Raw genomic sequence first — 14,004 nt, forward strand, 5'->3', positions numbered from 1 at the left:
TTTTAATAAAAATAAATACTTTGAACAAAGATTCACATGTAGCAAAAAATGGGTCATGAACTGGGGCATGTTTATTTTTAATATTAATCTAAGCTATTTTCATCAGCAGCTGACTGTTGGCTTTACTTCCAGGCTTAACAACAGGCATTACAACCTGAACACGATAAAGATGTAAGTATTCTTGTGTGGTTTTTTTCCCACTCAGAGCACCTAAATGAAAAACTGACATGAAAAATGGATATTTACGGTAATCCCCACAGCTGTTACAAAAGCACAGCTGACTTTCTACCTAAACCTCGAGTTAGCAGGCTGGAAAACTGTCAGCTTTCCTTTGATAACAAAGAAGCACATCTTTTCTAGGCAGGTTGATGAAACCTTCCGCTGAAAATCAACTGAACAAAATAAAAACAAAGCACTGAGTCCCCTTCTTGAAAGGGAGAATTGTCCTCCTATTTTTGTAGGCCTCAGGAAACTGAGGCAGAGGCTTGGTAAGTTCTTATTCAAAATGGGAAATCTAGTAGGCTACAGAAATACATACTGACTTCACACCTACAAACTGCTTGGCCAGTGTTCTACTCGCTGCATTGCAGTCAGTAATCCGGCTTTGTTAGAACTTCCATAAAAATCTACTCTCGTATTAACTGTGTGAAGTCTTTCGAAACCACCATAACGCCACGGCACAGCACAAACGTCCCTGAGAGTCAACAAGGAATGACTCCTTTAAACTACTTCTGAAAAATTCCAATCAATGGCTACAGTACTGGAGCGGCTTTCACAAACTGGTCTTTGAGAAGATAAAGCCCAAATACCTGAGCAATTACAAATACATATACACAGGAGCACATGGCACAAAAATGATCGTGAGACATTTTACAAAGTCGTAAGAGAGAGTCTCAGTTCAAAGAGTGACGCTTTAGAAACGACTGCTGACTTTATGGAGATAACTTCCCCAGCCTTATGGTTCTCAGGCTCTTACCACTGACACTCTTCTCCCCCCGACTGCTGCTGTAGCTTCCTGGATCTACCCGGGGAGACTGCCGCCTCCTCAGGCCCCTCCAGGTCTAACACAGAGCCCAAGCCAATAAACTGGTACCCATTTCCATTTCTTGGCTGACTGGAACCAGTAGCTGAAACACGCTCTCCTGCATAGGTCTGAATGTCAACAATTTCAGCTTTTATTTCATATGGAAGTCAAATTCCAAGCCTGGATTCCATCCCTCATTCCATCCAGCCTGTGATGTCCCAGAGGCAGAAAACACTGCTGGTTTTCCCCCTCCATATAAAACGCCTGATACTCACCTGATAAATATCCACTCATACTTTTATCAAGACTGTTAAATTTCTGTCTGTATTTTAATCTGGAGGCCTGAGGAACCGCCCAGTCTGTGGATACAATCTTTGGTGAATTCCCAGCTAATGAAGCACTAGAAGAAGAATTTGAACTGTAAGAGAATTTAAAAAAATTAAAAATAAAAAAAAAGAGAGAGAGAAAGAAAGAACTGTAAGTTACTTGGCTTAATAAACAGGCATTGGAACAGAAGATACATAACATCTTCTGGTAATATGAAACAACATCCACAAAGTTTCACCTCTGCTAACTTGCTATAAATATTTTCATCACCAATATGGGATTTTAATGTGAAAGTAGGGACACATATCTGAAAGGAAACTCTTGAATTCAAGGTCCTGTTCACGTATCACAGGCACTTAATGCCATGTAACTCATCTGTCCACCACCGCAAAATAATACTATAGGAAACTACAGGAAAACATCTTGACTTTCACAAGAATGTTTACAAGGGCTGTGAAGCATTGGGAAGCTAAGTCACTTTAAAAGGTATGCAAATGAATAACAGGAGCATAAAAATTTATCTGATAAACTCACAACCAAAAGCAAATTCTACAGCTAAAGCCACTATATTCCACCTCTACCTATTCTTTTTATTAGTGACAATGAGAGACTGAACAGTTTTTCCAACTCATTTGGTTTCTGCAGAATAGCACTTGCAGTGTTTAGTTGTACCTATAAAACTTCTACCCACAACTCCCAGCATTTTAACAGTGTCCCATCTTTGAAGATCAGACAAAACCAGGTGCATCCAGCCTGCCTTGTTTAAGGGAATCCCCTACTCTGACAAGTAAAAAACTATTTGCAGTGTTATCCAAAGTAATAAAGTAAAGAATGTTGATATAAACAAAGCCTGTTGGGCACGATGCTGGATAGACATCTTTAGCATGCAATTAGATAACATGATGGGGAAAATGCTGTCAAGAGTAGCACTGAAGAAGAGCTACCTTACAATAATACACCACCAGAAGAAAAAACCAAACACTTTCCAATAGAAAAAAAAAAATAAAAAAAAGATGATTACAGGCACACACCATGCCTACAATCAACTTACTGAACATCTGCTAGCATCAGGTGTCTGCCTATATGAGCAGCTCAAAGTTAGACATGTGTTCATCCTAGATGTCCTGTATCAGGTGCAAGCACTTCCAAGTCACCTTCTGGAAGTGAGCTGAGACCGAGATGGCCTCTGGATTGTCTTTTGGGAAACTGTTCCCTGGGTGCCCAATTGGACAGATACACCTCGTCCCTCCCTCACTTTGTCTAAGGCAAAGCTCTACAATCAGTGAAGCAGAGCAGCTGATGACAAAAACTCATAATCTTCTAATATTCATAAAACAAATTCACACATAAATATTTATAACAAGCATTCTTCTTACATGCCTGCTAATTACATAGTTTCCTTTATAATGAATGAGCACATCAATCCATAAACATTGCTTTTATAACCACTTAGTAAGTTTTACTTCCATTTGCTAGTGAGGTACATTCCCTTCTTTTTGGCACTGCTCTGAGAATTCCTCATGTACTTTGGACAGTTTTGTCAGATTTCCTGAATATATTATTTATTGTGCATAACAAAACAATCTATTTTCAGTCCTGGTAGGTCATATTACACAGACTAATTTTTAATGAATATACTCTGAAAACAGAAATGCTCCGTAAGTTTTGGAAGGCATACTACTCAAGTTTAAGATATAACCATTTTAAACTTAACTTTCGTACCTGCTAGATCCTAAATCGATTAGTGACTGTGCCTTCTGCATATTAGTACCAAACCCTCCTGCCATGGGGCCTAAAGAACCAGTATGAGGCAGTGCTGAAACAAACAAACACAAAAAATTAAAACCAAAATCTGTAAAACAACTGGGTATAAGGTAATGCTTTGTGATAAACACTCACAGCTTTGATAGAAGAAAAGCTAATCACTGCCTTGTTGTTAAGATTAACCAGTTAGAAACCATTTGACAGATGTGAAAAAATACATTTTTTTTTTTTTTTAAACTTGCATGCAAGTATTGGCATTCCTGTCTGAAATTAGCCATAGAGAAAATAAAGTTCACAATTCTGAAAGCGAGTATTGGACTGTATTATACTTACTTGAAGAGAAAGGTATGGACAAAGGCTGCAGAAGGCTGGATGTTCCATTTGGCAACGAAGAGGTACTGACAGAAGGCACCAGGGGAGCAGAGATAACCAAAGGAGGAACGGAAGTCATGGAGGTCAGAGACATGGGAGCTAATGGTGTGATCGTAGACATAGAGGGCGGCACGGACAGGTTTGGCATACTACCCATTCCTACAGCAAAAGGTAACAATTTGTGATTTAATATTGCAGAGGCTCCAGCGAGAAATTGGCTCCATTGTATTAGGCAGAACCTACACACAGCAACCTGCATCCAGAGATACAGTGAGTTAAAATAGATGCTCATGTATAATATTTCCTTTTTCTCTGAAGTTTAAACAAGACAGCTCACAGAGGAAAATATATTGAAAAATATGAATTTAAAAATAAATAAATCCTTACAAGCGATTCATTCTCAAGGTAGATTCACCTAGTATTTCATAACAGAATAAAATTGAGTTTTCTATAATTGCAGCTGTAACTAGTTCTTTGACAAGCCTTTCCACGCCTGGCCCCTGAGAGAGAACTACAGCGCAACTCAAACGTTGTGACAATCCGTTACAGGGAAAAACTGATGCTGTTTCTGAACTAAGCCTCTTCCAAGTGCTGGCCTTGGAAGAATCCATACGGGTGGAAAGTCCATACTTAAGGACCCAGGACCAGCAAGTGGTTTATTTAAGGGAGTTGCCTGAAGCAAATAAGGGCATTTAATTAACCTTATGGAAGACAACAATACACAGATGCTACAATGGAAGGTTACTAGGAAGTCATCGTCTGCCAACCATAGCTATCTATAAACGTATGCACTTGTATGCAAATACATAAGATTACTGATGGGCAGACATTTAAAATAATGTATGTAATTAATATATGCATACAGCATAGAAGCTTGCACTAAATTTGTAATCCAGCTAAAGTCATTATGTAGATTTTGCTCTACAAAACAACAAAATAACAACAGGCATGCACTGAATCCCCAAGCTCTGTCAGAAAAGGAAAAATAAAGTTAAAATAATTATAGTCAATTGCTCATATAACCAAAATAGACCATCTGATTGATTTTGAAAAAAGTTTAAAATAAGTGTTCTACCGAAACTTTGACCTTTACTAAGTTTAACTTTAAAAACCTCGAATATAAATAGGTGAACGAGTAGGAGGGAGACAAAAAAAGACCTTCAGTACAAGATGACAGCCTGCAAATCAAATGGCAAATGTGAATGGCCTTCTTGCACCTTATGTCAAAATTCAATAGAAGGTTTTTCTTTATTATTAAATGTCTTCGAAGCATGAAATTATCAAAAATGTCAAGAAAGTGACTTTGTGAATTTCCTAAATCAGAATAGTTTTTTTACCAATTCACTCAGCTGTAATGGTCAGATTAATCTTGTATTTGGCTGCAATTAACTGTGGTTTTTTACCTCTGAACACTAAGTAATTATATATTCATAAGTACCAAAGCGAGCTGACATTAGCGGTGAAAATACTGGAGTTTGTTTCATGACAGGAGGGAGAACCGCAGGCAAGTGCTGTCCTTGCAATTTCAGCTTGATGAGTTTCATGGCTATAGAGAACTCCTGCTGATCCATTTTTCCATCCTTGTTCAGGTCTGATAGTGTCCTTAAAAATAAAATTAAATTAAATTAAAAAAGCCTACAAGGAAGAAATGTAAAGTTAACTTTTTCACTTAATGAGAAGCTTTCCTATCAAATTTATTTACTGCTTTTGTAAAAGAAAAAAACAATCTTATTGCAACCATTTGTAGATTTTCTATTTTTGACAACATTCAGACCCTCAGAATTTTGCAGATCATAATTTTTCTAGTTTGTCAACCCACAGGTATTGAAGGTCAACCTGGGCTTCCAAACATAATGCTCGTCTAGCTGCATTAAGCATAATTCGCTTGGTACTCTTCTGTAGAGTTCAGTTTTAAAGTTACTGTATATTTAATATTTAACACCTGAGAAAGTAGGAAGACACGTAGAAAAGCAGTCGTCTCCTGCTCAGTGGATACACTTGCTGCTACAGATATGCCTCTGCTACGCTTCTTTCTATGCTACTAGCCAGACAAATTAATTTAATTTCATGTCTGGTATTGTAAGGAATTAATGCAAGAATCTGAAACAGGATGATGCAGAAACCTGCTAAAGGCACTATCTACCTCTAGGAAAACTGCATTAACTCACAAACAGCATGTGGTGTGGTTTTTGTTTTTTTTTAAGACTGATATCCACACTGTCTTCCTTTGACAATTCTCCAAATAAACTTCAATACAACAGGAAATATATGCAACAGGGCACACATAAACAGAAAAAATCTCTGGTGAGACAGAAAACCTAAAATCTTATTAATACATAACATGCAAGGACCAGGCACAGGAATGTAAAAAAAATTAGGAGAAAAAAACCCCCAGACTTAACATTAAACTGCATTTTCCCTTTCATACTTCATTCTCTTACTATTCAGTATAAAACCCCAAGGCCCTGTGCAAAAGTTTCCTTATCACTCTTTTCTAGGTACTTTGTCTGAGGAAGAAACTAACTTTGCATTCAGTTAATTTCTTTAATATTCTTTCACAAGTGAGTTGTTCTTAATTATTACGAGCCTCTGCTTCATGTCTTTTAGCACGTGCACATCTTGATAACAACCAAGCACCCCAAACCAAAGGCAATATTCTGGTGAAGACTGGAGTTACGAAGAAGAAAATGTCCATTTCAAGTGTTGCAACCACCACACGCATGCCGCAAAGAACAGCACTTTTTTCAGTTCCTGTAGTATAGCATTGGTTGCTATCTTAGACTAGATTATAACTGACCTTCTACTAACATCTTCTGTGGCTTTAGATTTTTTTCTCTGTTTTCCACTTTCAGTATATTTTCCACTCCCAGTTTAGTAGCATATAATTTTTCCCATGCTTAATCTTACTGCCATTTTTTAGTGGTTACCAGTATTTCAAACACCATTCAATTTAGTACCTCCAGAAATTTATTAACTCATTATTTACACCTTTTTCCGTATTATTATTAAAAATACTAAGACAAGGCTTAACAATGACTTTTGTGGCAGTCCAACAGGCACTTCCCTCTATGAAAGCCTTGCAATTTATCATCACACTTTGTTTCAAGCACTTCCTATAGTTTAGAAAGTCTGTGTTCAATATGATCCAATTTGAATTAACATCATAAGAAAGATTTAGAAAGATATTCCTTTTTAATTTAGTGTTGGTACACGTAGAGGCTCAATCCTTCCTCTAAATCTAATAAAATTGAAGCAATGATTCAGGCAACACTCCTGCTTTGACTACTGAAAGCCTCTTTGAGACAACACAACATACCAAAGATAGTATTTGATTGCTACACATCTCCTATCTTTTTTAAAAAAAAAAAAAAAAGTAAAGAATATCTTACCATATTTCAGCAAGGACTGAAGCTGGTAGACCTGATTGCAAAAAAAAGGTACGTGCTTGATCACCTATAATAAACAAGACAAGACAGACAGATTTTTACCCTACAGACACAGATTTTCAGAAGACCTCAGCACTCTGTTGCGGGACAGATTTTCAGAAGGAACAAGCACGCTGGATGCCAAGCTTTCCAGTTTCATGCCACCTAACCCCTTTCCTGCTGACAGCGATTGTCATATACCCACGTATTCTGTAATCCCGAATCTTTGCTCTGGGAAGTGATTTCAAGGAGCTAGAAAAAGCTTTAACAGGTCACAAATCAATAGCTGCCAACAGTTTAAAGATGCAAGATTTAAAGAAGTAAGTATGACTGAAAATTTAGTCCTGGCCCAATTACTTTTACAGGAAAGGATGTGCATACTATTTCTTTTCTTCTCCTTCATTCTACTTTAGCTGGCATTGCCTCTCTAGAAAAACTGGAAAAATATTGTGCTGGAAGAATATTCTGTTCCATCAGAGAATATCCACTATTTCAGTATTTCAGGAAAGGAATGGGAACTGTTGTGCAATTCCATACCCAATTCCGCATGTGCACCGATCGTGCTGTTAAACAAACTCATAATGAGGCACGGATAGTGGTGTTTGTGCTTAGCTACAGTGATGCTTAAAGCTAAGACTTCAGGTTACCCTTTCAGCTCTTTCTTCCCCTATATTCATACACAACCTTTCATTTCAAGCACTTGTCAAATAAATAATGAAGCCTCCAGACATATGTGCAGGTAAAAGCCTTAAGGTGGCCTTAAGGTAGTCCCTGGGACTGCATACTTTTCAGCTGGTGGTAAAGTAAACACCAACCCCCCAGAGCTGTGTGGCCAAAGCAGGAGTTACGCATCACTTAGCCAGAAGATGTGCATGTTCCAAGTAGACAACTTCCCGCTTCTTCCTCAGTCTTTTTTGGGGCAGAATGAGGAAAAACAGGGGCAGTGGAGTCACCAGCTAGGGCATTAGTAGATAGTCAGGCAGGTAGGGCTGGTCATTAGTGCCCACCCACACACAAAGAATGGGGCGTTCTTAAATTAAGTCATCTTTGCCAGTGAAATCGAGCATCTTCTTCATGTCACAAGCAGATTCCTAAATTTAAAACCTGTGAATTCCGAGGTGCACAGCAACATGACCCAATTGTTTCAGAGGAGAAGCAGCTGAATGCAACCACAACTGACAGCAGGCCATTGCAAAATGCCATCAGCCTATCCAGAACTCGCCCAAGGCCCAAGGGTTAATGAACTGCAAGCAGTCATTAACAAGGACAAGCTGTCAGCATCTCTTTCCCTGCCTCCTCCCCCAAAACAAAGCTATCTAACAGCACAGTATTCTCTAGCACAGCTCAGACGGAGGAGAGCCACTTCTGGTGTCTCTGGTGTCACTTGCCACAATAGCTACTGTAAGTGCTCCTTGGCAGCCTCCCATCTGGCCTGATTCTCCTCGGTTTTCGAAACTAGACAGAGTGACAGCAAATATAACCGCTGGCTGTAGGAGCGATGGGGTTAACAGAAGAGCGTTCCTGTGCCAGACTTAAGCCCAAAGCTTGTAGAAGTTTAGTAATAACCGGTGGCTGCTTGCCCAAAGAATACGGTAATTAGTCACACAACAAAAGGCTAGAAATAGGATGTAGTTTTCAAACTGTTTTACGAAGGTACTTATGTGTACTCAGAAGTTAACGTGTAACGCAGAACCTGAGACCAACCTGTAATGTAGCCTCCTGTGGGTTTAAGGCTATCGAACTGCTTGTCATGCTTGGCCCGCTCTTCCGAGGTGATGGCCCATATGTTTGGGCCTCCTAAGAAAACAAAACGAAACAAAACAAAACACAAAACCAAAACAGGTTGAAGACTTTTAAAAATAAAGCACGTCTCTTACAAAATAAAAGCTTGGCTTCTGGAGAGACAAAGTTAGATCCTAGACACACCCAGCTCCTACCAGTTTGGCAAGGACCTTCCGAAACACAAACCTGCTTCCCAGATGTGGAAGCCCTGGCTGAGACAGTTCCTCAGCCACTACTGCGTTTCTCCTGGCTCCCATAAAAGCTCTGTCCTCCTTCAAAGCTGGGGCAAAGCCGTTTCCTGCCGCTGCCGATTGTTCGCAGCCCGGGCAGGATGCGCGTTGCTCGCCATGCCCCGTGTGAACCAAACACTCCTCCGGTTCACCGGGAAATAAATGGGATTCAGTGTCACCTAAAGGTTCTCATACAGAGGGCTGACACCTCTACAGCTGCCAGAAAGACTCATGCTTCGTCTCGCCGATACTCTAAAATCAAAATTGGGACTGCTAACAAAAATACGTTGGTTTTATCTGAAAAAGGAGTAACATTCTGGGTTGTTCTGTTTATTTTTTTTAACAGCGTATGATTTCCACTTAACACCTTCCAATGCTTAAAAAGGTATAAACTATTATAATATCACAGCCTCAAAGTAACAAAGAGAAATTGCAGGGAATACCCGTGTTTCCAGAGCCGTGCTGATACACCAGGCAGAACCAGGGCTCCTCTCAGAGAGGCTCCAACCTGCTGTATAAAGCTCAGGGGCTGTGCCCTTTGCAGGAAAAGCACTTTGCCAGAAATAATTGGGTTTGGGTTTGGTTTTTAAGTAGGAGGAAGTTTTAGGCGGGAAGCTCTTGACATATACCTAATTTTTCAAACCAGTGAATGCAAGAATTAAACAAAATCCTGAATGGAAAACCCCAGAACAGCATTAAAAGGCTATTACTTAAGAAAACACCTTTAAAAAGACATTTTTTTGAGCATTACCACTTCCAAAGAACTGTTAATCTGTTTGTCAAGTATTTGTATTGCTCATTAAATGACAGTCAAGGGACTAAATAATAATTCTAGTAAGATATTAACAAGTTCCTTTAAGAACCACAGCACTTTGAAAGAAACTTACTATAAAAAGCTTCCTTTTTTTCTACATAAACTTACTTTCAAAGCTTTGAACCGATGAAATTCCAACAGCTCTTTTCACTGTTTTTTCAGAGTAATAAGTTACAGGGTGCAAGCTGACATACACGCCAATACACACATATTAATTATGTTAATCACCTCTCATCTGTGTTTATCCATATATATAAACGCATTTTCCAAAAAGACCTACTGTCTCCTCTTGAAAAGGTCCCGTCAAGATCATCATTTCTTCTCACATCCGCACAATCTGAATTCCTTACTCCTGCAGCTTAATAGGGAAACACAAATAGCCAAAAAACCAAACCAAATGGAAACAGAAACTCACTGGGGATACGAAGGACAAAAAAGGTGGGAGGGCATAAGAATAAAACCTTTAAGCACCTGAATTTGGACTTTTGCTTCCCTCTCTTGATGATCCACTGATTATTTTTTTTTTTAGCAGGATCGTCTTGCAGGCTGCATGGAAAACTGCACTTCGAGAACCCGCCTTATTTCCCTCTTCTAATTAAAGGAGTCTAAATACATCTAGGTTTGATACTGATAATAAATGTAAATAAATGTAAATCAGATGCCTAAAAGTTGATGGGCAGCACAAGTATTGGCATAATACACAAATGAGGACAACGTGGCCCAATGGCAAAAACTAGAGCAGCACTTAAGTATTTTTTAAATGTTAGTTTTAAGATACAAATGGAAAGCAGCTAATGTGGTTAATGCTTATAGAAATTATATTGAAAAGACGATGAAGTGCTCTTAAAGCTGTCAGCAGCAACTTCAGCAAATCTGACCAGTTTTTTTTCATTTTTGTAAAATAAAATATTAGCAACATCACATTTTCCTTATACAAAATACTGGGTTTTGATCAACTGTTGAAGCACTCCTCAGCTTTTTATATTCGGTGACAGAAGGACTAAGACCTGCCCCATACGTTCACGTGGTCAGTGGCTGAAAAGTGCTAAAAATACAGTAAAAATTCCTTGACTGGAGTTACCAGCATCACAGTAGCTTCTCTAAAGAATCCAATTTACGCTGTAAGGGAAATTCTGTTTAAATATGTACTGAAACGCACAATTTCCTATTTATATGTCCTAAAGTAAGGAAGAAGATGCCAATCAATCTTGAAACTCTTCTAAAATATTTCAGCAATTATTTTTGAATATAGCCTGCTAAGTTATGTTTCCTCCCCAACTATGAAATTCAAAGTTCTACATGGCACTGTATCAAACGCGTTAGAATTCTGCAGCTCAGCAAACCACCAGATTCACACCTGTAGCTGTAGAACAATTAGCATCTCATTCAAGAAGTGTTTCAAGATCAGCACTCACCCTTCATTCTTATTTTTGCCTTCATTAACACTCCCCAAGAATCTCACTATTTTTTGCACACCAAGTATTTTGCCGTTAGCATAGTTTTTTTTGTTTCCAAATTAAACAGGCAAAAGCATTTCTTCAGCAACCATCTCCATGGTAGGTTTCTTCCAAGTATAAATTTAAATTTAAAATGATATCTTTGACTACAATCCACATTGTTATAGCAACAAGTGCTTCTAGCATAGTCCCAGTGAGGCAGTGCAAACTGCAGCTACTGTCACAGCAAACTGGTAACCGCAAACACACGTTATCAAATGTACACCAAGTAACTATTTTCAGGAGACTAAATATATATCCTGAAAAAGCCAACCTGCTACTAATTTATTTTCAAATTTCACTGAATTTCACTGAATTTTTTAGAGTTGGAAGGGACCATAGAGATCACCTAGCCCAACTCCCCTGCTGAAGCAGGATTGCCCAGAGCATGTTAGAGCATGTAAGAAGAATTTCAGATTCTCCCTATTCTGAGGACAGACACTGAAAATTTTTTTTTTTCTGGTGACTAATTCTATAAAGATACGCTCTTCACTGAGGTTTTTTTATAGGCATGGAAGAAATAATGTAGCAAGTCTTAAAATCCAAAACAGACCTCCTCCCACGTAATTCGAGTGTTTTACTTAAAAGTAAATATATAAAAATATACATACTTTGTAAATATCAATTCAAAGAAAACATACCCAGTTCAGAAAATTTTACCTACATCTCTCTTAACACCTATCAGCATTCAATAATACCTTGAAATTTAAGATGCTTGTGTTCTAAATTCCCATCAGAAACGAGTTACACTGGGAGGGACAAGGCAGTATTCAAACAAAGTCCTTCCCAAGCTGTGATTCATTACAAGCTAAGCCTACAAAGTAAGAGAGTGTCTGCCATTTTTAGGGAGGCCATTGTTTTATGAATACAGGTTAATAATCATCGGGCAATTAAAACATTTGCTTAAAAAAATAAAATTAAAAACCACCCAATACTTATGGTAGGGATTCACACTGTGGGCACTGAATCCCCAACCAACACTTCTTATTGAAACGATTCACTGCTTTTTCCAACTCCATCCCCAGCATGTAATAAAAACAAAATTAAGAGCGTAGCACAAAGAGGGAAGGTGAAAGTGTTGTAAGCACTTATTTTTAGCTTAACCAGGTGCTCCTGAGTCGTTTGATGTTACTATTTGGCAATACAAATAAGAAAAGAAAAAACTGTGTACAGAAAGTATCATTTAAATCCAGATTCCTCAAAATACCAAGCAAAACCATCACATCAGTCTATCTGAAATTAACACTTTAAACAACAGGGATCGCAAGGTCTTGGCAATTCCACAAAGCACGTCACGAAACCATTCTTCAAAGTAATTGCCATGTTTACTTATAGCACAACCGAGACCATCACCATGAAGACTTACCACAGACAAAATCAGTTTGAAACTCAGTTCTCCAGTGGAATCACCATCAAAACATGCTATAATCCTCACAGATACTGTGGTTGTTTCCCAAAGCGACCACCAGTGGTAAAACTGGCCGCTCAGCATCACTGCCGAGAAAGATTACACTGCCTGGGTTACAGACAACCAAGTTTTGGGCACACTGAACTGCGCTAAAGGGAAGATTACTCCTTCTCTTGGAAGGACAAAGCTGCAGGAATAGTCAAACTGAAACATCTGCCATCCAAAACGTATCATCTAAATTTATCTGGCTTAGCTCAACTTTTTTTGGCACGAACACGTCTTCAGTTCCAGGGCTGAGAAATGTCTTGCCCATAAGCCAGATCCAGCCAAGGAGAACAATTAATTTTGTCCAGAGACATCGCTCTTCTTCTCCCTTCCTCACAGCACCAAGTCCTCACTCATGGCAAGTCACACACGAATCACAAAATCCCTTTGCAGAGACCTCTCCGATCACAGGATGGGGCAAGGGGCACCACATCTCCTGATGGAGCAGTGGCTCTGAGGAGATTCTGAGCTGGCACTCATTCGGAGCAGTGAACTACAATACTTTTAAAAATCAGTTTAGCATCAGAAATCAAAATGCAGCTGCCACTTAATGCTCTCATGACAAGCTCTGCTGCAGCCAATGAATAGTATGTTACTACTTTTCTGACTTAGCTTAAGTTTCCTGGAAATTTTTGAGACAAATTATTTTTTCCTCAACTGTAAATGGCATAATTTTTGAGGGAAAAAAAGAATAAAGAATCTCTCTGACAGGAAGATATCACAAGAAATCATTATTCTTCAAAACATGTTACTTCGCAATCTCGTAACTTCAGACATGAAGCTAACACCGTATTTGACTACGCTGCATTTTTAGGAATCAAACCTCAAGAAATGCTGAACTTGGAGATTTTCCCCACAAAGATTCTCCCTAGAAAAGAGTTAACTATTGCCCTCACTTGCTTTTTCTGTTTATGAAAACACACATTTCTATATTACATATTCACTTTTGGAATACAAATGTCAAATTGTCTTTTTTTTTTTTTTTTCCTTCCTCGAGAAGGCTGGTTCTTTCAGAGTAGACTGTGGATAAACGTCAGGACTGGCGAGTGTTCTCCGGATCCAACAAGAGAAATCTGGACTCAAGGTCCAGAAACATCTTAGTGGATTCCTTATACCAGAAAACCAACAGAGAAAGCTCCTCTACTTGCCTGCACCATGGCTCTACAACACATTCAAGAGTTCGAAGTCGAATGTGGATTCTACCCATGCAGAAAGTCTGTACAGAATGACAAAGACCCACAGAAACAACCGGGTGCTACACATCCTTAATTTAAATATACCTTCAAGACATCTCTGAACACAACAAAACACATACTG

At 38.7% G+C, this 14,004-nt stretch overlaps 1 protein-coding gene across 1 annotated transcript in view; it reads right to left on the reverse strand.

The window, feature by feature from the left end:
• Positions 1 to 14,004, reverse strand: part of ITSN2 (intersectin 2) — an 84,707-nt gene that overhangs the window by 43,965 nt on the left and 26,738 nt on the right. The window contains exons 3-8 of the mRNA XM_074152976.1: positions 8,617 to 8,709; positions 6,877 to 6,940; positions 4,926 to 5,089; positions 3,449 to 3,646; positions 3,074 to 3,167; positions 1,300 to 1,442 (exon numbers count right to left, since the gene is read on the reverse strand). Of these exons, the coding sequence (XP_074009077.1) occupies positions 1,300 to 1,442; positions 3,074 to 3,167; positions 3,449 to 3,646; positions 4,926 to 5,089; positions 6,877 to 6,940; positions 8,617 to 8,709 (756 nt within the window). The remainder of the gene's footprint in view (positions 1 to 1,299; positions 1,443 to 3,073; positions 3,168 to 3,448; positions 3,647 to 4,925; positions 5,090 to 6,876; positions 6,941 to 8,616; positions 8,710 to 14,004) is intronic.

The sequence above is a fragment of the Numenius arquata genome, chromosome 9 (assembly GCF_964106895.1).
Source record: "Numenius arquata chromosome 9, bNumArq3.hap1.1, whole genome shotgun sequence".
Classification (NCBI taxonomy): Eukaryota; Metazoa; Chordata; class Aves; order Charadriiformes; family Scolopacidae; genus Numenius; species Numenius arquata.